The sequence below is a fragment of the Antechinus flavipes genome, chromosome 1 (genome assembly GCF_016432865.1).
Source record: "Antechinus flavipes isolate AdamAnt ecotype Samford, QLD, Australia chromosome 1, AdamAnt_v2, whole genome shotgun sequence".
In the NCBI taxonomy this organism is placed as follows: Eukaryota; Metazoa; Chordata; class Mammalia; order Dasyuromorphia; family Dasyuridae; genus Antechinus; species Antechinus flavipes.
The window spans coordinates 249552694-249575431 of NC_067398.1; the positions used below are offsets into that span (position 1 = coordinate 249552694).

The window sequence follows — 22738 nt, forward strand, 5'->3', positions numbered from 1 at the left end:
ATGGCACATAGTTTAGTGCTTCCCTCGAGGTTTAGCTAAAGTTCTGTCTTCTGCAAGAAGCTTTTCCCAGTTCCCTTTTAATAATAATGCCTTTCCTCTCTTATTATATCAGATTTTTCTATATATTTTATTTGCACATAGCTATTTCCATACTGTTTTCTCCATTAGGTTATGAGATTCTTGAGGGCAGGAACTGTTTTTTATCTTTCTTTGTATCTCCAGGGTTTAACAGTGTTTGGTGCCCGGAAGGTACTTAAGAAATAATTGTTGACTCATTTTGGAGCCAGAATCTTGGCTTTGCTATTTATTATTACCTTTGTTACTTTAAAGGAATCATTAAATCTATTTGGGACTCTGTCTTCTAAACCAGAAAAATCAGATGATTAGACACAATGTTTTCTAACAATTATTTTAGATCATTAAAAACTAGAATATTGCCTTAGTATCTATAGCCTATTTCCTTCTCTTTGGAAAGGAGGAAGAGGTTACTTATCAAGAGGAGCTGGATCTGTGCTTTTTTACTGGTATTAGAACTCCTACTGAGGAGAATCCCTTTACCAATGAAGACTACCAAATGCTTTTTAAGAGAGTTATCTGGGGATACTGAGAAATTAAGTGACTTACTCAGATAGTCAATGTGCATTAGAGGTAAAGCTTGAGCTCAGGTGTTCCTCAATTTATGGCAAGTTTACTATCCAGTTCTTCCCCAAGTTTCTATAAGGGCTATATTTCAAAGAAATCAAAGAAAGAAGAAAAGAATAAAAGGAGCTACATTGATAAGATTAAATAGCATCACCTCATAGATGAATATAAAGTTCTATCTATTGTAAAGTTAGTCACATAATTAAGAAGAGTAAGTTGATCTCCACTGTCAGAAATAATCTTTCCTTTCTCCAATCTCATAATGTTCTCTAGACTTACTTATGTTGCTGATGAATTTTATTAAGGATTATATTAATTTCACATTTAGATGTGAATATGTACATGTAAACATATGTACCTATTTAGTCTAAAAATATTCTTTAGTTTCTAACACAGGCTGTGAATTCCCTTTCCTTCATTCTTCTGAAGGTACATGATTTTGGGGTTAGAGGATGTTCTGAGGAGCAATCATCAAAACATGATGATTTTTCTGTACTGCTAACACCTGTGGCCTATGCAATCTGACAGATACATATACTAATGCATACACTTTTCAAAATTGGAGAAAATTGAGTTCATTATTTAGAAGAATTCTAAATAGCACATCATTAAGTATCCATATAAACTACAATTTGTGCATAGTATCCAATATCTAAATTCATTAGAGTACTTTTGACTACATCAGACAATATCAAGATTAGATATCTTTTACAAGCAAGCTACAATATTTGTTATAATTAATTCAGATAAAAATAAATAATTCAGATAAAAAAATATGAAACATCTGCTTTCCTGTGTGCTTTGTAAAACAAGTCTCCGTGTTTTTTGTCTGAGATGTGCCAGATACCAGGGGAGGAGATCCTTTAGACGGTTTTCATGGGGTGGGAGGGTACCCAGGTGCAAGGCAAGTAAGAACAAGAACATTTTTTCACCCATTAGCACCTCATTAACCTCGTGCCAACAGAACTTGGATAGGTTAGTGAAGTGATAATGGAAGAGAGACATAGTTTAGTCAATCCATTCTATTGGTTTTCAAAGGTGTTTGAAATATCCTCTTCCAAAACTGGGATAACATCATGGGAAATATTAAAAGGATTTTTGAAAGAGCAGTATCCCCTTATCACAAAGTTTGTGTCCCTCTCTCCTCACCCAGTATTCTCCTTCCTCCTTGTCTTCCATAGCTCTTTATAAACACATTGCTGGATTGAATCTGTGAATTCATTGTTATAATGAATGCATGTGTGGAAACTCCATCTATTTAGTGCCTGCTTTCTGCCTTAGCTAGCTAGTTAGCTAGTATTTTTTAATAGCAGGTTTAAAGTGTTGAAAGCCTTGTCCCCATGGTTTCTCATTTGATGCTCACAACAAAAACCTAAAGTTTTTATGTGAGATAGATGTTATTATTTTCCCCGTTTTACAGATGAGGAAACTGAGGCTATGAAACTAAATTCAGGGTCATATAGCTAGTAAGTATCTGTGGCTGTACTGGAACTCAGGTCTTCATTTCAAGTGAAATCATCTCTCCACTGTCCCAGAAGCACTGAACCTTTCAGAGCCAGCATGAGCCCGAGGTAGGACCTGAACTCAGCTTATCTGGACGCCATGGCTGCATCCATCCTTTTTTTTATTGCATTCCTAAAATACTATCCTTTCATTAAGCCTTATTATGGTATATAAAGAGAACATGGATGGACTCTCCTTCATTTTTCCAACTCATCACCGAGCAGGGTGGCAAGCCCACTTAAGGGGCCAGTGTGATTTCTGCTCAGTTTGGCAGGCTCTCCCCGGCCACTCAGCTCATCCTGTAAGCCTGGTGCGTATCACTTTGTATCTGCCCGCGCCAGGTTCGCCGCCTTCATTTAGGCCCGGCACACCGCCTCCAGTTATCTAAGATGCTAAGCAGCGTTTCCTCGGATCCTGCTGTGTCACTTTCATGTCCTAACTTTCTTTCCCAGGGTGCTTTGCAGCTATTGTTTCTACTCTTCCACCTAGGGGTGGAGTGGGAGGGGGTCAACAACGAGCAGGTCCGGCTCCAATTCTAGAAACCAAGGGAAGTTTCAGCGCATGGATTTTTATCAAGTAAACAAGAAGTACCTCTGTGCCGAAACATAAAGCGGAATTGTTGTCCCTGGGGGAAATTCAGAGGAGGGGAGCTGTGAAAGAGAGGGGTGGCGAGAGGACAATCTTATCCTATCGGGAGTAGAGTTAGGGAGCGTGGCCCCTCTCCGGGGAAAAGGTGGCCCCGGAGATGTTGACAATGGGCATGGGACTTTGGGGCGGGAGCAGGCCCTGGGGCAGAGCTGTGGCCAACCCGCGCTAGCACAGCTCTGTCTGCATGTATAGCGTACTGCGCTTGAATCTTTTTAAGGTTTGAACAGTAAGGTAGTAGGGAGAAATGGTAAAGGGAAAAGACAGAGCATTTGTTTGAACACAGGAATTAAGTTTGGAGAGACTCCCAAAAAGCATCAGAAACTGAAGAGGCATAAATAAGAGATGGAAGAAGCAAGGAGTCAGAGGGCCTTAGTTCTAATCCTGCTTCCTGTGAGAATTTAGGTAAATCATTAACTTCTCTAGTCCTCAATTCCTCATCTGTTCTGTAAGGAGGTTGGATGAGATGGCTTCTGTCTAGGTCTAGGAGGGGTAGTATTACTATTGGGTGGATTCTCACGGGCCCAGACATGCCCGCACACAACAGAACTCCTCAAAGGCCATTTTTATCTAGGAGACAAAGGACAACCAGAGTACAAGGTTCAATACGACAGCGAGTCTGTGATTTCTACGAGGTGGGAAAGGGGAGGTGTGTGTGTGTGTGGGGGGGGGACAGCAGTGTTGACTACAACCTACGCTGGCTCTTTCCCATAGTGCATTTGTGTTCATCCCATAAAGCGGAATCTATACTTAGACTGTAGTAAGGAGCTCTGATTTGCAAAGGAAGCCTGTGACGACATGTGGCTTTTCAATTTCTCTAGTCATTTTCAAGTTTAGTACTTTTCAAGTTGCTTAAATTAAATTAAGCAAACCCTTAACAAATGTCTTAAGTGCTAGACGTTTATGCTAGGCAACAAGGGATACAGAGATAGATACAAGCAGACTTTGGTTTGCTCTCAAAGCGTTTACAATTTACGATGGGTAAAAGGCATGGAAACAAATAACTATGATACAGAAAACATCTAAGGACCAGATAATGTGCTATGAAAAACTGAGGAGAGGATTTCAGTTAGGGGGAAAAATTGAATGTGACTTAGGTAAGGGCAGCTTCTGAGTTGTTTTAAAAGAACCTCCATACATGGTGAAGGACTTTACAAGCATGGGGACAATGTGGGCAAAGTCAGAGTGACTGGAAAAGGTCATTCTCTCTGGTACAACAAGAAAATCTATCTCCCAGAATTCCTATTTCACTCCAACAGTGTTTAACTTTCAATTTGTGGATAGGAGTCTATGATATATTCTGCACTTCAAAGGATGCCTTTTGGGGTATGGTAAAAAGATCATCTTTAATACAGTAGCTATGTTTCTGCAACTGGATTATTGCCATTTTAGCCAAAAATGAATGAAATATGCAATTTTGGAACCTTTATTTCTAAATTATATCTAAATTTTAAGCTGTTTTCAAAGGGATATAGCTTGGTACAATGAGCCTTGGGATACAGTCTTGTCTCTTAATATCTACTGGCTATGTAGTTATGACCTCTCAGTGCCTCAGGCATATTCTAAGGTTATAAATTACAAATAAGTTGTCCATCTCTATTGCTGGCATTTCCATATCATTTTGCCATACCAATGAAATTAAAAATCCAGAAAAAGAAATTAAGAAATTATCCCAATTGCTTCTATAGACTGTATCTTGTAATCTGGAAACAATCTTTTGTACAGAGGAGAAAACAGCAAGTCACATTTTTGTTAAGTTATTACACAGTTAGATTTAAGAGCATACCTAATGATGCATCTCTCCTATTTCTACTTCTTCAGTTATTTTTCCTATGCTGCTTCAGAAAATAACATAGGATGTAGAATACTGCCCTATTTCACAGGTAGAAGCCGAAGCTTAGAAGTCTTTCAGGATTAAGGCATATGATTTTTGTTCAATGTCGTTTGTGCCACAATGAGAATTTCCCAAGAGGACATAAGAATGGCGCTTCTGAACAAAGCTCTCATTTATAATGCTTAATCTAAGAAACTTTTCAAAGCCCAAGTGAACATTTAGGGACTTTTTACTAATGTTTTAGAAATTTGGATAACCAAATTTTTTTTTTTCATTTCTCTTTAGATAAGAAATATTTTTCTTTCATTAGAAGGTAATGTTCTGAAACCAGAATAAATGATGATAGCACAAAAATACCTGTTACACAAAGAAAAACGATCAAGAAACATGACCAGAAAAAATAAGAATCTTGCTGTGTTCAAAATGATGATTTATGGTATAATTTATCTTTGGACCCTTTATAGAAAATCAACATCTGCATCTTAATGATTGCATTGAAGAGATGGATAGAATATGTTTGCTAATGTATGATAGCTTATTTTGGTGTAAAACCAAAGCATATTCAATGTTTGTATTCTAATGGAATAGAGCATTATACCCTCAGCTTCTCTGGTAGTCTCTAAACTCTGGTAGTCTGTCTGTGATGAAGTTATAGTTTTCCATGAATACTTGGGCAGTTTTGAACAAAAATTTGTAAATCTTACATTAAATTTGCATCACAGAGAATGAAATGAGAAGAACTAAGAGAACAATTTATACAATATTAAATATATTGTTAAAAAAAAAAAAAGCAGCTTTGAAAGACATAAGAGCTCTGATCAATGAATTGTTCTATCACAACTCAAGAGGCAACAATGAAATGTTTCCCATCTCCTAACAGACAGGTCATTGGTTCATGGTATAGAAAGAGATATATATTTTTGCACACGACAAATGTATAGATTTCTTTTGCTTGACTATCTTTCTTTGTTACAAAGATTATATTACTTTTTCTTTTATTTTTTTAAATTGGTATGTGTGAAGAGATTTGAAGAGAAGGAGATGGGAACTAGCAATAGTGTTGCAAAAAAAAAAAAAAAAAAGACTAAAGAGGGCCACTGAAGCATTTTTTAAAATGCACAAAGTTCAAAAAGAAACACAGACAAGCAGGACAGCTTTGAAAATAACATGTTGAATTTATTATAGGCCTTTTTTTTTTTTAAAGCAAGCTATATGGAGTAGAGATTGTGGTTTCACAAATAATTTCTTTTTGTGTTCTACTTTGCATGTAGCAATACATCTTTTTGTGGTTTAGAATGAAAAATAAAACTTATTTTTAAAAATTTGCATCAGATTAAGACAACTTTAAAGAAATTATGATGAAAATGCTACTCATCCCTAGAGAAAGAACTGATAGCATCTGAATATAGATTGAAGCATATTTTTAAAACTTTAAAAACATTTTTCTTAAGGGTTTTTTTGGGGAAAAGAGGTATGTTTTTCCTCCCCCAAAAATGACTAATATGGAAATGTTTTTCATAACTACACATGCATAATCTATATCAAATTGCTTACTTTCTCAATTGAGGGATAGAAGGAAGGGGGAAATTTTGCAACTCCAAGTTTTAAAAATGAATGGTAAAAAAATTATTTTTACACATAATTAGGGAAAATAAAATACTAAATAATTTTTAAAATTCATATTGGATTAAAGCAGTTTCAAACTAATCATTCTTCATTTCCAAAAGATTAAAAAGTTCCTGGAGGTGAAATGAAATGCTTTCTAATTATTTATAGGATTTATATAGAACTTATACTATCCATTTTTTTCAACTGCAAAAATCCTGAAGTATACTGATTTCAGGAAGTGTTTGGAAAGATTTCCCTGAATAATTTTGTTATTTTTTATTCATTTGGGGGCAACTATCATGGATATTTGAAAATGGAGTTCAAGTTCTAGATATGTTGAATTTTAGGCCATACCTATCATGACAGAAGCAACCTTTCCACCCACCCCTGCAAAGTTCACTTGGTTAGAAATGTATGAGAAGTTTGCTACTTGATTTGTAAGTTAATATGTCGCATTTTAAAATGCCTTTAGCAGAAAAGGTCACAGAGGCACTGTGAATAAAAACTATTAAATGGGGTCGGTAGACAAGATAATGGGCAACAGGAGGGATGGAGAAGGTATTAAGAAAAAATAAAGAGAGGTATATATGAAATAATTATTACATGCTTGTAGAAGGGTAAGCTGGCATTTGAAGAACCAAATGTATGAACATATGAAGAACCAAAATAGGTAAACCATCCATTTTTAATAAGCCCCAATAAGAAATAAAGTCTAAAAGAAAAATTGGGTTTGGGACAAATGAAAAAAAAAACTAAATTAATTCAGACATAAATAACATACACCACTGAAAACAAGACAGACAAAGGTCTCTTATTTTCCCTTTGGGGTTTTCACCTGAAGATATAAATCAGAGACTACCAAATTAATTGCCATCTAAGAAAACAAACCATTAAAAACAGTGAGGGTTGAGACTGCATACCAAATGGTAAGATTGTATTTGTATTTGTCTCTTTTCCATACCTGACACTGAATCAAGTCAGCATGCATTTGTCCTACAGTCCTCTTACTCTGGGCTAACAATGAATCATTAATAAGTTCTTTGAGAAAGACTCTCTAACAAGTTGTCTCCCCATCTAATAATAGTATCAATTCCACCATATTTTCTCTGTACCCCAATAAATATCTCATGTAGAACAAAATCAAAAGCCTTTCTAAATTCATGGCAAATTAGATCTCACTTCCCTGAAGGATCGGCTCACCACTCTCCTGAAAAATCAAACTGACAGAATTTATTTTTCTCAAATACATTTCGATTTTTGCATTATTTTCTGGGACCTACTAGTTTGCAAAATTATTTTTTAGATATGTTCCAATATTTTCTAGGTTACGTTGACAAATTATTAATTTTGAGTTATTATATTTCTCCTTTTCAAAGACAAGTACTCTAATTGCCCTTTTCTTGTCTTGAAGAATCTAATCAGTCCCCCAGGAGTTTTCCAAGGTAATTGCTAATGGCTCTGTCATACTTTAAATCCTCTCAGCTAGAATATCAGACTATAAGGACTTAGCTGCTCCCCAAGCTTTTTCAGGGTTTAGGAGCCCAGAGGCTAAAAGAGGTCTTATGATATCAATCTCTGGATCAAGATAGCCTGCTATTCCTTCATAGGCACCACTATTGCAGCAAGGTATGTTGTATTGTAAACAAAGCTTAGGACCAGAGTAAATATTATATATGGTTTGAATTTTAAAAATGAAACAAATTTTTAAATAAGCATTTATTATGTGCCTACTATCTGTCAGATATTGTGCTAAGTGCTGAGGATACAAAGAAAAAGAAAAAAATTAGTCCCTGCTCCCAAGGAGCTCATGGCCCTAATTGAGGAGACAATATTAAAACGATGATGTATAAATTATATACAGAAAGAATAAATTGGAGATAATTTCAGAAGGAAGGCATTGGTATAAGAAAGGATCAGGAAAGGCTTCCTTTAGAAAATGGGATTTTAGCTAAGACTTGATGGGAGCTAAGTAAGCCAGGTGATAGAGACAAGACAAGTTTACAACCAGTGAAAAGGCCTTAAAATATGGAGTATTTCTGTGGGAAGAACATCAAAGGAGGCCAATGTCACTAGACCTCAAAGTATGTGGTGGTGGAGAATGGGGGAGGGAAGAAGAGAGGTATGGAATGGGAATGGAGGAAAGGTCCAGGTTGTGAAGGGCCTTGAATGCCAGAGAATTTTATATCTGATATTGAAGGCTACAGAGAGTCACTGAAATTTATTGAAAATCCAGGGTGACAGGGTCAGACCTGTGCTTTAGTTGAGTGAAAAGTGGTCTGGAATCAGAATATCCACATTTAGGATATCTAAAAGACCTTAGAAGGTTATTCTAGCAATTGCTGTTAATGTGTAGTTGGGGAAGATGGTTCACTTCCCAGATTATCCCTCAGCCCAACAGATATAATCACTGAAAGTAAGAGGCAGATTATAGATAGATAAGATGTTAAAAATCTTAAAATATAATCCAAAGAGAACTCTACTGCTTAACCCTTTAAGAAGTACTAAAAAAAAGTTTTTCTTATAGATTAGAAGGGCAGTTGGCTATTAGATGGTTAAAACTGGCTGCACCCCGGTGATATTTTAAAAAACTAAATTTTCACAGTAAAATCAAACATGTACAGATTAGAAGCAAAACATGAAATTGAGGGAGGGAGAAATGCTTTGCAGAAAGTTTCTCTATAAAGGTCTCACTTCCAATATTTTCAGGAACTGATTTAAATTTATGAAAATAAGAACTATTGTCCAACATATATACAAAGAATATGAACAAATAGCTTTCAAAGGAAAAACAATTATATAAAATGCTGAAAATCATTAATCATCATAGAAAAGCCAATTATAACAATTGGTTCTACCTCACCCCTATCAGATTGATAGAAATTGACAAAAAAAGAAAGAAAATGGCAAATATTAAGGGACTTTAGGTAAACAAGAACCTTAAATCACTGTTAGTGAAGCTATAAATTAATCTAAATATTTAAGAAAACAATTCAGAAACATTCCAAACTAAACTATGCATACCCTTTGACCCAGAAACAGCATTTTTAGGCATCTATACCAAACAAAACAAAGAAAGAATAAAAGGATACAGATACACACACACACATACACTTTTATGTTCAAATTATGGCATATGAATGTGACAGAATGCTATAGTGCTTTAAGAAATAGAAGGAAGTTGTTAAGAAAAACTTGGGAAGACATTTATGAACTGATGCACAATGAAGTGGGAAGAATTAGGAGAATAATTTATAAAATAACAATGTAAAAAATGAAGAACTTTGACAATTTTAAGAATTTTGATAAAGACAATGACCAACCATAGATTCATGAATTCTAATGATGAAAAATGTTTCCCACTTTCTGACACAGAAATGATGGATAAAATGCAGAAAATGACATAAGTTTTTGTCCATTGTGGGAATTTATTTTATTTCATTATGTCTAGGATTACAAAGATTTTTTCCCTAATTTCTCAGTGAGGGTAGAGGATGAGGTGAAAGGGAGAGAAAAAGAAATACTTACTAATTAAAAAGAACAAAAATTGAAATCTTCCAGTTTTGAAGGCAGTTACGCAGGATAAGCAAGAATTAGCTATATGGAATATGACCTGTTTTTACTAGAAGGCAGGAGAAGGGACTTTTCCATCTTCTTCCCATCCTCTCCTATCAGCCATAGCATTTTTCAGTAGATCAACTAGCAGTTGACATACTATCCAATAGGAAACAGAGAAAGAAATATAAACACAGAAAGTTGGAGATAGGAAGCAGCATTCATGAGTGTGACTTCTGGGAGCATTGAAGGTTTTCAAGCAGAAAGAAGCTTATCAATTGTTGGAATAGTGTAAAGAGTACTAATGTACTCTTTAGTAAGATAAAACTAGATTTTTGCTGAGTTCCCTTCAGAGTCTATGATTCTATAAACATTTATATATAGAAAGTACAAAAATAATGTGTAAATTTGGCTTAGAATCCATCATTTTCAGTTTGTTTTCATATATATTCTCTTGTTTTATCCTTATAACAGTGCTATGGTATAATGAAAAACAAACCAAAACATTGACTCTATAGGCAAAAGGTTTGGAATCAAATCCCATTTATAATGTTTACCATTTAAGTGACCTTGGATAAGTAACTTATTCTCTGTGGACTTCAATTTCCACATCTGTAAAATGGGAGGGTTGGACTATATAGCTCTAAATATACAATTCTATAAGGATAGAGACTTGAAGTCTTGAATTATCCAAGATTACAGAGGTAAAAGCAATAGAGCAAACCTTAAGTTTTTAGCTTTGAAGTCCAATGCTAATTTACAATTTTATGAATACAAACGTTTTTTACACATATATAAATGTATATACTACATATGTATACATATGTACATATAAATATATGTGTATATATTAAAATGCATATACTATATACAGTATGTACTAGGTTAGTATGTATACTATGTACGAAAATCTTCATAATATCTATAGATAGATAGATAGCACATACTAGGTTAGTTGTCCTCCATGCTTGAAAAGAACCAAAATAACATCACCATGTTGGGTCAAGGTTCGATGTGTCCAATTATGGCTGATCAAACCGGTAAGAGCTCAGGTGGTTCTCTCACAGGTCAGGCACAGATAGTCCATGTGAACATTTGCAATGGAGCTCTCTAAATCTGCACATCTCCCATTTCTTTTGAAATTCTGGTGGCTCATAGAGCACAGCACCTTCTTTGATGCAGGCACAATCGATTACAAAGTTCTAAGTACATAGTATGGAATATAGCATCGCATATGCATGTATTTATATATGTGTGTATATATTATATGTAGTATACATATAATACATTTGTTATTGAGTTATCCCGGTTGTGTCCAACTCTGAAGGGACCCTCTTTGGAGTTTTCTTGCCAAAGATAATAGTTTCTGACTTAAGCTCATTTTAGACATGAGGACCGGAGACAAATAGGATTAACTGACCTGTCCGGGGTCATGCAGTTAGCAAGTATTTGAGGCTGGCTTTGAACCCAGTATTCCAGATTCTAGGCCTAGAGCTCTATCCATTTGCTGCACCATCTAGTACATATATAATCTATGTACACATATACATACAGACATACTTATAGACACATAAACACACAGACACACAAAGTTCCAATTTTTCTCACTGTGTCCTCAGCTTCTAACATAGTGCTTGGAATATAAAAGGAATTTAATTAATGATGGTTTATTGATTATAGTCACAGGCCAAATCTTTTCCCCTGCCTGTTTTTATAGGGTTCCTTAGCTAACTTTTAAAAAATGAAATAGAACTTTATTTAAAAACATAAAAACCATTCTAAGCTTAGGCTATATACAGAAACAAGGGGCATATATCTGGCTTGTGGGCCATATTTTAATGACTCGGTTTATATCTCTCTCTCATATTCTGTATTTCCTATCACTCCATAACAAATTAATCATGTAACACCTTTCTTTCCCTATCCTAACTTACTTTTTAAAATTCCTTCCCAATGGATCAATTCTTTTTTTTTTTAAATTCAAAATTTAATTTTTATTTCTCTCCCTCAAGATTCCTTTACCATCATCATCCTCTCTTAAATCCTGGATGCTTTTCTCTACATATTTTATTCTCCTACATATTTTTTCTTTCTTGGTATTCCCTTCTTGCTTTTCATCTCATCTCAGATAAAAAAAAATTCAAGGACAGAATTAAAACTCTTCTTTTATTTGGTTCACCTACAATTTAGTTGACTGGGAGGTTAATGAAAACTGTAATGATGAACACGATGTAACTGCACCCTGGAGGAGAAGGCATGACAAAGCCAAGGTCTTATGGTTCTTTAGACATATGTTCCTGCCAGCAATGGGGTCATATTCCATTCTTTACACCAGCTAAATCCAAGAGACATGAAATGAGGTCAATGATACAAGGCAATTCCAAAAAAGAGCCCCGTGATTGATGCTGTGCTTTAAAAACATACAAAAAAAAAACCCTACTTCTTTCTCAAAGACATATCCAGGACTCCCAATACAGTATTCTGGCAGGCCAATTTCAGATTGGGAACTTCTCTACTTGAAGAGCCATATGGGACTCTGTTGAATTCAGACCATTACAAAGATAAGCTCTGGTTCAACCAAAAGAGCACAAGTTCACACTTGCTATCAAAGCAAGTGAGAGCCCCACTACTCCTACATCCCAATCCCTTCAGGAGCACTTAGACTCATCCATAGGATAAAACAGAAACCTAAAATGTTCATGAGAAAAAGCACAACACCTCTCAAAGAAAGTACATAGAAAATGCTTTCCTCTATAATGAGATTCTTAAGAAGAATTATTGTTAACTGAAGTGGGAAAGGAGAGACTACCTACCTACAAGCATTTAAAAGAAAGAAAGAAAAATGTGTCCATGCATGTAAAAGCAGAGATCTTTTGAATATCTTTTACTAATAGAGTAAAATATATATACATTAACACCATATATACTGGAAACTAATGGAAAAAATCTGGTAGGGAATCTAGTTCATAAGAACAAAAAAAAAATCTCTACGCAGAAATCTCCCATTAATCCCTGAAAGACACAATCAGGGAAAATGAGACACAGCTGGAAAATCCATGATGCAGATAAGAAGAATGCACATTCAACATTAGTAGGGAATACAGAAACTTAAGTAGTTTAACATGTAAAGATTATGGACCAGCTCTTTACAAAATACTCACTGGAAGTCAAATTCTCATTAACATTAGAGAGACTGACTCTTCCCCTATGCCCAAGTGCAATGTGATAAACTTTTTCTTTCAGGATATTATTTAGCTTGAATGAAGGGGGCATTCTTTCTGGACTCTCCATAAGGAAATGGGCCTTATGTGCATTTTCTTCTCTTGGATCTTTGGTTTAAGTTTCTCTAATTCTAAGTAATTATTTCTCAATTCTTCTTTCATAATCTCTCACTAAATATGTCCCTCTGTCTGTATCTCTGATGGTGGGAACAAGATGATTTTAAAACAAAAGAAATCATGGAGGCAGGAAAAAGAATCAGCTCTGGATTTAGAGGACCTGGATTCAAATCCAGCCTCTGTTTCTACTTGTGAGAACCCAGGCAAATCACCAACTCTCTGCCCAGATCATTTTCCTCATTTGTAAAATGAGGCTTTTGGATTTGTTGATCTCTGATGTTCTTTTTATGTCTAGATCTATGATTCAAGTTTTTAAAAGATGGCTCTCCTTTTCCATTCTCACTGTTTATCCCTCTAGTAAATGCACATATCATTTGCCTATAATGCTTTAATAATGACCTCCCAATTTACCCTTCCTTGTCCTACCTCTTTCCTCAACTAATTTATCCTATATGTGGCTACTAGAGAAGTCTTCCTAAGCATTTCTTTGATCATGTCATTCCACTGTCTGAATCTTTCAGTCTGCCATTCAAAACCTTACTTAATCTTCCCACAACTTATCTTTCCAGTCTTATCTCAACTTGTGACTTTTGGAACCCTGATTCTTTGCTCCTTTTCCATCACTGTGCTTTAGCTTATATACTCCCAAATACCTAGAAGATCCTTATCCCCACCTATCCAAATTCTACTCATTCTTTACCATTTCAAAGTTCATTTAATTCACACTGCCTTTTTTGATCATTGCAACCCCTTTCTCTGATAGCCTATAGCATTAATTACTCATATAGTTCATTTGGTAATTAAGAATTGCCCTGAACATCTCTTCTTTCAATGTCTTGAATTATTATTTACTTTTTAATGCTAGTTGTACTTTTATGTATTTATCTCCCCAAAGTGAATGGTAAGGTTCCCCTTGGGGAGATGGTGTGGGGACACTGAAGCTTCTAGCAGAGAATTTTGGCCATAGTAAACAATTTGATAAGAATTAGCTTATGATTTTTTTAAAATAAGAATTTGTATTTATTCATACAAATATATTATATCTTGCCAAATTTTATCCTTTAAATAAAGGTAAAGGTGATTGTTTTTCTTTTATTTGCGATACAAAAGCTATAAAGTGATAGTGTTATTTAGGGAATTCCTATCAAATAACAAGATTAAGTTTCTAAGGACACACATGAACTATCTCATTATTTTTTACTTTCCCACCCCTGACAGTTTGTTATTAGTCTAGCTTACTTAGGATTATAGGATCACACATGAAAGGTAACTTAAGAGGTTCATTTAGCCCTCATTATATACATGAGTAAATTGAGGTCCAGTAGTAGTCTATTTAAGATGCTTACCAGACTCACAACTCCCTTCTTTCTATCAGTTTCTGTGTTGAAACTTCAGAAATGCATCTGATGATGTTTTAATCATATAGTTGATGAGTTTCAAATCGCCACATTATAAAGATGAAATTTTGGTCAGTTACATTCCTCAAAACACAAAGGGATTAAAACAGTTCTTTAGAAGAGGATTCAAGGTTCAAATTAATATATCTGCAATAGTGAAAGAATAAATTACTGAAACTTCATTATAAAATAGATTTCAATAAGGGCAGATTTATATTGGAGATTATTTCAGGAAATGGTTTACTTGGGTTTGTGAATTTCTCTAAAATAGGGAAAACCACTGGTTTATTAACAGAATAAAACAAGAGATATGAGTATAATGGGGTTACATAGATCAAGGTAGGGGAAAATACTGAAGTGAAGTTGAAGAGATACTGGGAAAAGTTGAAGGATCAGAATCATAGGGCTGGAAGAGACCTCAGAGATCATGTATTCTACTCCTTCATTATGGAGAAGAAATGAGGTCCAGTGAAGTTATGTGATTTGTCAAAGGTCAGCAGATAGTATGAATCTGAGGTGGTATTGGAAGTCAAACCCTGAAGTCTGATTCCAGAACCACTGCTCTGTTGGGCTAATGGTTTCCTGTAATGGGCCAGAATTCTGGAGAAATTTTTACAATAAGGTGTTAACTCAGTGGAATTGATAAGACAATGGTTATCTGTTCTAGCATGGTGATTAGAAGTTCTTTAGTTCAGTACATGTACTTAGTACTTAGTACTTAGTACTACAAGATTCACACCTATTCTACAAGATTCACACCTATGATGATGTAATTATAATAGAGCATATAAAAGCTAACAAGGACTGGACTAGAGAGACACTCCATCTTTGATCAGGCTCCTGGTGGCTCTCCTCCTACTTCCCCACTGAGACCAAGGCCCATCTGAAGGGCCTCCAGAAAACTAGGTTGGGCCCCAGGCAAGGAGAAAGACTGTGAAGGAGACGATAAAGAATTTGGACTTTATCCCTGGCTATTTTTGTGGTGATTACTCAGCTGAAATGAAGGCTGGTCTAAAGACCTTCAGAAAGCTAACCAGAACACTACAGTTTTCATAAAATATTGTTTCAGATTCTGTTATTTTCAGCAACTATGAGTTTGCAAGTGTGGTAAACTATTAGTTTTGAGGAACAAGTGACCAAAGGAACTAAAATGCCTTTACATGTACCAAGAATTAAATATTAAATTTAGTATTCTGTTTGTGGTAGTAGATAGAGAATAAACCTTAAAACCAGAAAAAATGGGGTTTTAATCTTGCTTCTCACACATACTCCCACACACACATACAGTGTGTGATCCTGGGCAAGCAAAACACTTAATTTCTCAATATTCTAGGCAATTCCCTAAAACTCTAAGTTGCAGAAAAAGTGCTCCCTTGTATTAGTTAAAGTTCTCTCACCCAGGAGTTCCTTGCATCACTGCAATCACAAGTCCAATGCTTCTCTTTCTTTCCTTTCCTCTTTGTATTCCCTTCCTCATTCCTATCCCCTCATAATTCTTATCCCCATTGCTATCCATCTCCTTTCCCCACTTTCCTTCCCATCCCCATATTCCTACCTTTCCTTTCCTTATTCCCTGTCTTCTTCTTCTCCCTATATCCTTTCCTATTCTCCTCTCTAACCTTCTCCTTATTGCCATTTCCATCCTTCTCCCTCTTTCTTTCCTATTCCATCTTTATCCCTAATTATACTGACTCTCTTAGTGCATGTCTAGAGTGCTATAGACCAAAGGAACTAAGATCAGCTAAAACTTACAGAATTTTCAAACTTACAAAGAGGAAGCAGAATCTCTCAGTCCTCTGCTTCTGCTCTCCATCTTTTAGTCCCTTAGGGATCAGCTGGACTAGATGACTTCTAGGGTACCCACTAGTTTTGCCATTGTAGTTCTATCCCAGACCTCAGAGGAAGGCTATAATATAGACCAAGCTAGTTACTTAAAGGAATTTTAAGAGAAGGTAGTCTCCGCCTTACTTCAGACAACATCATTTTTGTACCATTTTACAAATGATACAAAGGAAAAATAATTTTGATTAATACCATTTTTAGCATTAATCTACTTTAATCCATTTAGTGAATGGATAAATAACAAACAAACAAAAATCCCCCAAACCTTAGACTTTGTAGTTTAGGCACTATCTCAGATCCCAAGCCAGTATACCCATTTTAATAATTCATTCAGATTCCAAATATGAGATAGTCTTTTCTACAGCTTAACATAGTGTATAAAGAGGGTTGGAATCACAAAAATAAAAACAAAACAAAACAAAACAAAATAAGCCTAGGTTCAAAGTCTATCTCAACTAGGTTTGTAACTTTTCTGGGTTTCAGTTTTCTCAGCTACAAAATGATGGGGGGGGCGGGGAAATCATAGCACTCATCTTCAAGAGTTGTGAAGTTCAAAAGAGACAATGTCTATATAGTAATGTATAAATATTAGCTATATGATTGTCTCACAGCTGGGATCCTGGAGATAGTATTATGTGAGACTCCAGTGCACTCTGAGCATAATATAATAAATATAGTTTATATCAATACAATATTATTAATAACCACACTGGAGTCATTTAGGCTCTTTCTAAATTCCATCCTGTTTTTTTATTTTTAAAAATTTTTCTGAACTAGACTAACTACACAAAATTGTTCAGGTTTTTAGTTATTTCCCATTTCAAAAGAGTAATTAAGAACTGCTCAAGAAGGAATAGGTCCTCATGGACTAACTTGCATTTTGAATACTTTTGCTAGTCAATCTGAATGACAACACTTAATTTATAAGGGAGAATTTATAGACTTATATAAGATAACAGACAGCCAATCAATAAAGAATGATAATAACAGCATGTAATATCAAGGAACATTAGGTCTGAGGTATGGGGAAAGAAGTGGGCAGTTAGAAACCCTATTATTTGAGAAAGGTCAAGCTACTGTAGTAAAATGCTCAAACAAATAAAATTACACCCGTGAATCAGAAGAGAATACAAATCACTAAATAGAACTAATTTCTGATTCTGTGTGAAAATAAATTCTCTAGGCAAGGATTTGGGTGACTGTAATTTGCATACAGTTGTGTGAACAGAAAGCTTATCTTATCCCTGTTAACATCAGTACAGCGAAAATAATGTATAAGCAACATTTCCTAGAGCCCAGTTAACTTATTTATTTCTATATCTAAGACCAAAATATTTTAGAAAACAGTAAAGAAATTTACTACTAAGAACATCAAATGTTTGAGGTGAGTTTTGACATATTTCACATCTATGGATTTTATGAGGTTCTACTTAAGACTTTTTAAAGTCTCATTTTGCTCTAGTGAAGTCAATGAATTAAAAAAAATCAGAGAGAAAAGGAGAGAGAGAGAGAAGAGAGAGAGAGAGAGAGAGAAAGAGAGAGAGAGAGGCAGACAGAGAGAGACAGAGAAAGACTAATATCACAGAACTAGGAAGGATGAATTGGCATGGGGATAGGGTGGAAGGTAAAAAAGTCTAGTTAGGGGTTTACTGCAATAAGATGAGTGTTGTGATAGTGAGAATAGAAAAGAGGAAAGAGATGCAAGAGATCCTGACCAAATGAAAATAAGACTGTTCAAAAATTAAACTAGAAAGCAACTGTTTTTTTTTTTTTTTTTGAAAAAAGAAAAGAAAAGAAAAGAAAAAAAACACCAAAAAAACCCACAGGACATTGCTGATCAAGATTTTCGTCCAACCTTAAAATCAGAGAATTAACAACTAGAAAGGACCTCAGCAGCTACCTAATCCAACCTAAGCCCTAGAAGAATCTCTACAATAGCATATATATGGAGCAGCTCATTCTGCTTTTACTCTAATCTAATTGATAAAACCTAAATTTACCTTTAACTTTGCCTTCGTGTAACTTCCATGCACTCTTTCACTTTTGTACTTTCGGATCAAAAAGAGTAAATATAATCTCTCTTCCACATAAAAACCCTTCAAATATTTGACATCTATTGTGTTCCCGCTGAGTTTACTCTTCTCCAGGCCAAATACCCACCCAGTTCTTCCAACTGACTCTTATATGTTATAGATTCAAGAGCCCTACTCCATTCTGGTGGCCCTCCTAAGGACACTCTTAAACTCTTCATTATCCTGCTTGAATTGTGTGACCCAGAACTAATACAATTTTCCATATGTGTTCTGTACAGAGACCATTACTTCGATATTCCTGGAAAACAGGCCTCTTTTAAAGCAGCCCAAGATTGCATTTGTTTTTATGGGTTCTACAATTATACTGCTGGCTCATATTGAGCTTACAGTCTAAGAAAAATCTTTTTCAGACAAATTGCTGTCCAATTACATCTCCATTATGTCATATTTGTGAAGCTGATTTTTTTTCACCTAAGTGTAAGTTATCTGATTAATCAAAATTCAACCCTAAATAACTTTTCAGACATGTATCTACTACAGAAAGTAAGAAATGTATGTGCATGTATTATATAGATAGATCTAGATAGAAAGAGAGAAAGATGTGTGTATATAGATAAATATATAATCTAAATAGATATATTTCCTCCAACAACCTAAAAAATGTGGCAATTGCTATACTCTGTTTGGATCAGAACAATTCATGTCATTTCCCTAAGCAAAAATCTCTACTGGCATCCTATTATTTGTAGGGTCAAATATAAAATCCTTTATATGGATTTCAAAGCCCTTCATAATCTAGTCTCTTTACAGGATTCTAACACTTTATTGTCTTTCAGGTACTTTATGATCCAGTCACAATGGCCTCCTTGCCATTCTACAAATAAGACATTTCCCACCTCTCCATTTTCAATGAATTTCCCCCATTGGTGTAACACTTTCCTTCCTCATCTATGCCTCTTAGTCTATTTGTCTCTGTTCAAGTCTCAGCTAAAAATATTATTTTTTGCATGGAGTCTTTCCTTATTCCTTTTTCATATTAGTGCTTTCCTTTTATTCTGTGTATATCTTTTTTTTTTTTTTTGTAAACAGCTATTTGCATGTTTTCTCCCCCTTTCAACTATAAATTTCTTAGGTCAAGAACTGTTTTTGCCTTTTTTTTGTATCTCCAGAGCTTAGCACAGTACTGGGGCACACAGTAGGTGCCAGATAATTGCCACTGACTTCACTTGATTTCTATAGTTTGGAGACAAATTAACTATACAAGAAATATCCATCAGAAAGACTTGACCCACTTGGCAAATATTTATTAAGTTGAATTAAAATATTTGCAATCCTCTCTTAGAACTACCAAACCCAAGCTATAATTGACACTAGAAAATTCCAACATCACATTGACCTTATGCAAAGAAAAGAATCTTCTAAGATTACATTTTTAATAAGGAATCAAGCTCACCTCCTTGTAATGTATATTCTGTAACTGCTCTGCTGAATGTTCCCAGACCAGCTCCATTATAAGCTGCCACTTGAATTTCATATTGGGTCCAGATGATCAAGTCTTTTACCAGGCAATAGTTAATCTCGGGGCTGGTAATGTTCCTGTGCTGATACTCACCAGGTAGGCCTGCCAAACGATACCTATAGGTAGAAAAGAAAAGAACAGTAGGCAAGAACAAATTAGAACAAATATGTGGACTGGTAAAGGGATTTCACCAGAGTTTCGTTATTGTGCTATTTTATTAGAATTGTACAAATTGAGGTAAAAAAAAAATTTTAAATCACTGAAACCAAGAAGCTAACTCCTGGTATTCTTCTTGACTGATAAAGGATTTATAAACTGATCCCACTAAGATTATATGCTCAAGGCTAAACAAAATTGGTATTTTATCCTGTTTTATGGCTGCAGAAAAATTACGCTTTTTAAATGTGACTTGTCTAGTAAATACAATGACTTAGTACCAAAAATTCTAGACATGATTTTTATCGGGGTATTGCCATAAATCACTTTGAGTAACGTTTTTCTGTTTAAGACTCTGAAATATGGGCCACAAATATAAAAAGAGGCTAACTGTATAGATTCCTTCATGTTGGGGGTCTAAGCAACCATTTATGTCCCCCTTTAGTGATTCCAGAGGCAGAGTAATTGTGGAAATAAATGTGATTTTGCAAGTACATGAATTCTTTCAGATTAAAAAGACATTACTGATTGAAGAAAGTGTTTTTATATTAATTTATTAATTAATGCTCTTTTAAGTACTTAGCATCCATTTATTAATATTAACATATTGTTATACAACACTTTAAATCATATATAAAGTTCTTTGTTCAAAACTACAATACTATCGTAATACAAAATTATACAATACAATTCCATAATAGCTAGCATTTATGAATCATTTGAAGGTTTGTAGAGGGTTTCCAAATATCTCATTTTGGAAATTGAGATTCAGAGAACTTAAGTGATTTGCTCAAGGTCACTGAGCTAGAGAATCCAGGGTTCAAATTCAGATTTTCTGACAAAGCTACTTTGCAAGATATCTTAGGGATCTAAATACAGCTGTTTTTCACTTTTTTTTAAAATGGCCATGCATTATTTTTACATATAAAGGAATTTTCATTGAAATTTTGTTATTTTTTTTTGGTAAAGTATTTCCTGGGCACTTGATTAGTATCACATTAAAAGTGTAAATTATTTTTTGTCTCTTAATTTTTATTACATTAACATAGCCTAGTCATGAGCAATGGATATTCTTCTTATAATTAATTTTTTTAAAAAATTCTTTAAAGATAAAAAACATGGTCATGGAAACATGTTATGGGCCAGAACTCTGAACCTGAAACAAGGATGCTTACAAGGTACTAAGTGGAATTGATGAAACAATGGCTATTTAGTTTAGCATGGTTTCCTACTGTTATAATGATTGGTTTATATTGTGTAGAGCATATAAGCAGGAACTGAGAGCCACAGAAGACAAGCATACTAGAAGCTTTTGGAGGCTGAACCAAATTCATTCCATTGTCCACCTTTGTGGGGGGCTGGAGGCTGAAGCACAAACCCTTGGAATCAGATTCATTCACTTCATCCCACACTGCCTTGGTGGCAGACTCTCCTCCTGCATTTTCTCCACTGAAACCAAGACTCTGGAAGGCCTTTAAGAAAGCTAACCTGGCCCCAGGAAAGGAGACCAAACTTTGAAGGAAATAATTAAGGATTTGGACTTTAACTCCTGGTGACTCTTGTGGTGATTACTGAACTAAAATGAAGGCTGCCCCCAGAAATCCCAAGAAAACAGAACCAGAGAACATTACAGAAACATAAGCTGACAAAAAAACAGGAAATGGAAAGCCTCTACTTGCAATAAAAAAAAGTCTTTACAAATTTACTTGACAGTAAGATTTCTCTAGTTCACTTAAAATAATAAATAATAATAATAACAACAATAGCTGACATTTATATAGTACATATAGTATGCCAGTTACTTTATAGTTATTGTCCCATTTGATCTTCATAACTATACTAGAAGGTAGAAGCTATTATTATCCCCATTTTATAGAAGAAGAAACTGAGGCAAATAGGATTAAGTGTCTTGTCTGGGGTCACATAGTTAGAAAATATCTGAGGCTTCATTTGAACTTAGAGCTTCCTGACTCAGGCCCAGAAATAAATTTTAGTAGCATAACAATTGTTATTTGTGGTTGTTCAGTGTATAAACTCCTCAGGATCCCATTTGGGGTTTTCTTTTTTCCTAGTAAATTTATTTATTTTTACTATCTATTGCTTTATGAATTATGTTGGGAGAGAAAAAATTAGAGCAAAAGGGAAATACCATGCGAGAGATTAAAAAAAAAGAAGTGAATATAGCATATGATGATTTACATTCAGTCTCCTTAGTTCCTTTTCTAAATCTAGGTAACATTTTCTGTCCAAAGTCTATTGGAACTGCTTCAGATAACTGGACCACTGAGAAGAGCCAAGTCTTTCATAGTTGATCATACATTCTTATTGTTATCATGTACAATGTATTCTTGGTTCTGCTTGTTACACTCAGCATCAGTTCATATATATCTCTTTAGGCCTTTTTAAAATCATCTTGTTCATAATTTTTGCTGAATAATAATATTCCATTACCTTCAGCTACCACAGTTTGTTAAGTCATTCCCCAACTGATGGACATCCACTCATTTTCCAGTTCTTTGCCACCATAAAAAGAGCTGCTACAAATATTTTCGCACATGTGGGTCTTTTTCCCTCCTTTATGATTTCCTTGGGATACAGACCTGATAATGGCACTGTTGGATCAAAGGGTTTTTATAATTGTACCATTTGGGGTTTTCTTAACAAAGGTA

At 34.8% G+C, this 22738-nt stretch overlaps 1 protein-coding gene across 1 annotated transcript in view; it reads right to left on the reverse strand.

Annotated features, from left to right (window-relative positions):
* The window catches only part of SDK1 (sidekick cell adhesion molecule 1), a 400458-nt gene that overhangs the window by 283597 nt on the left and 94123 nt on the right, over positions 1-22738 (reverse strand). Inside the window, exon 12 of the mRNA XM_052000079.1 lies at positions 19848-20029. Coding sequence (XP_051856039.1) covers positions 19848-20029 — 182 coding nt within the window. The remainder of the gene's footprint in view (positions 1-19847; positions 20030-22738) is intronic.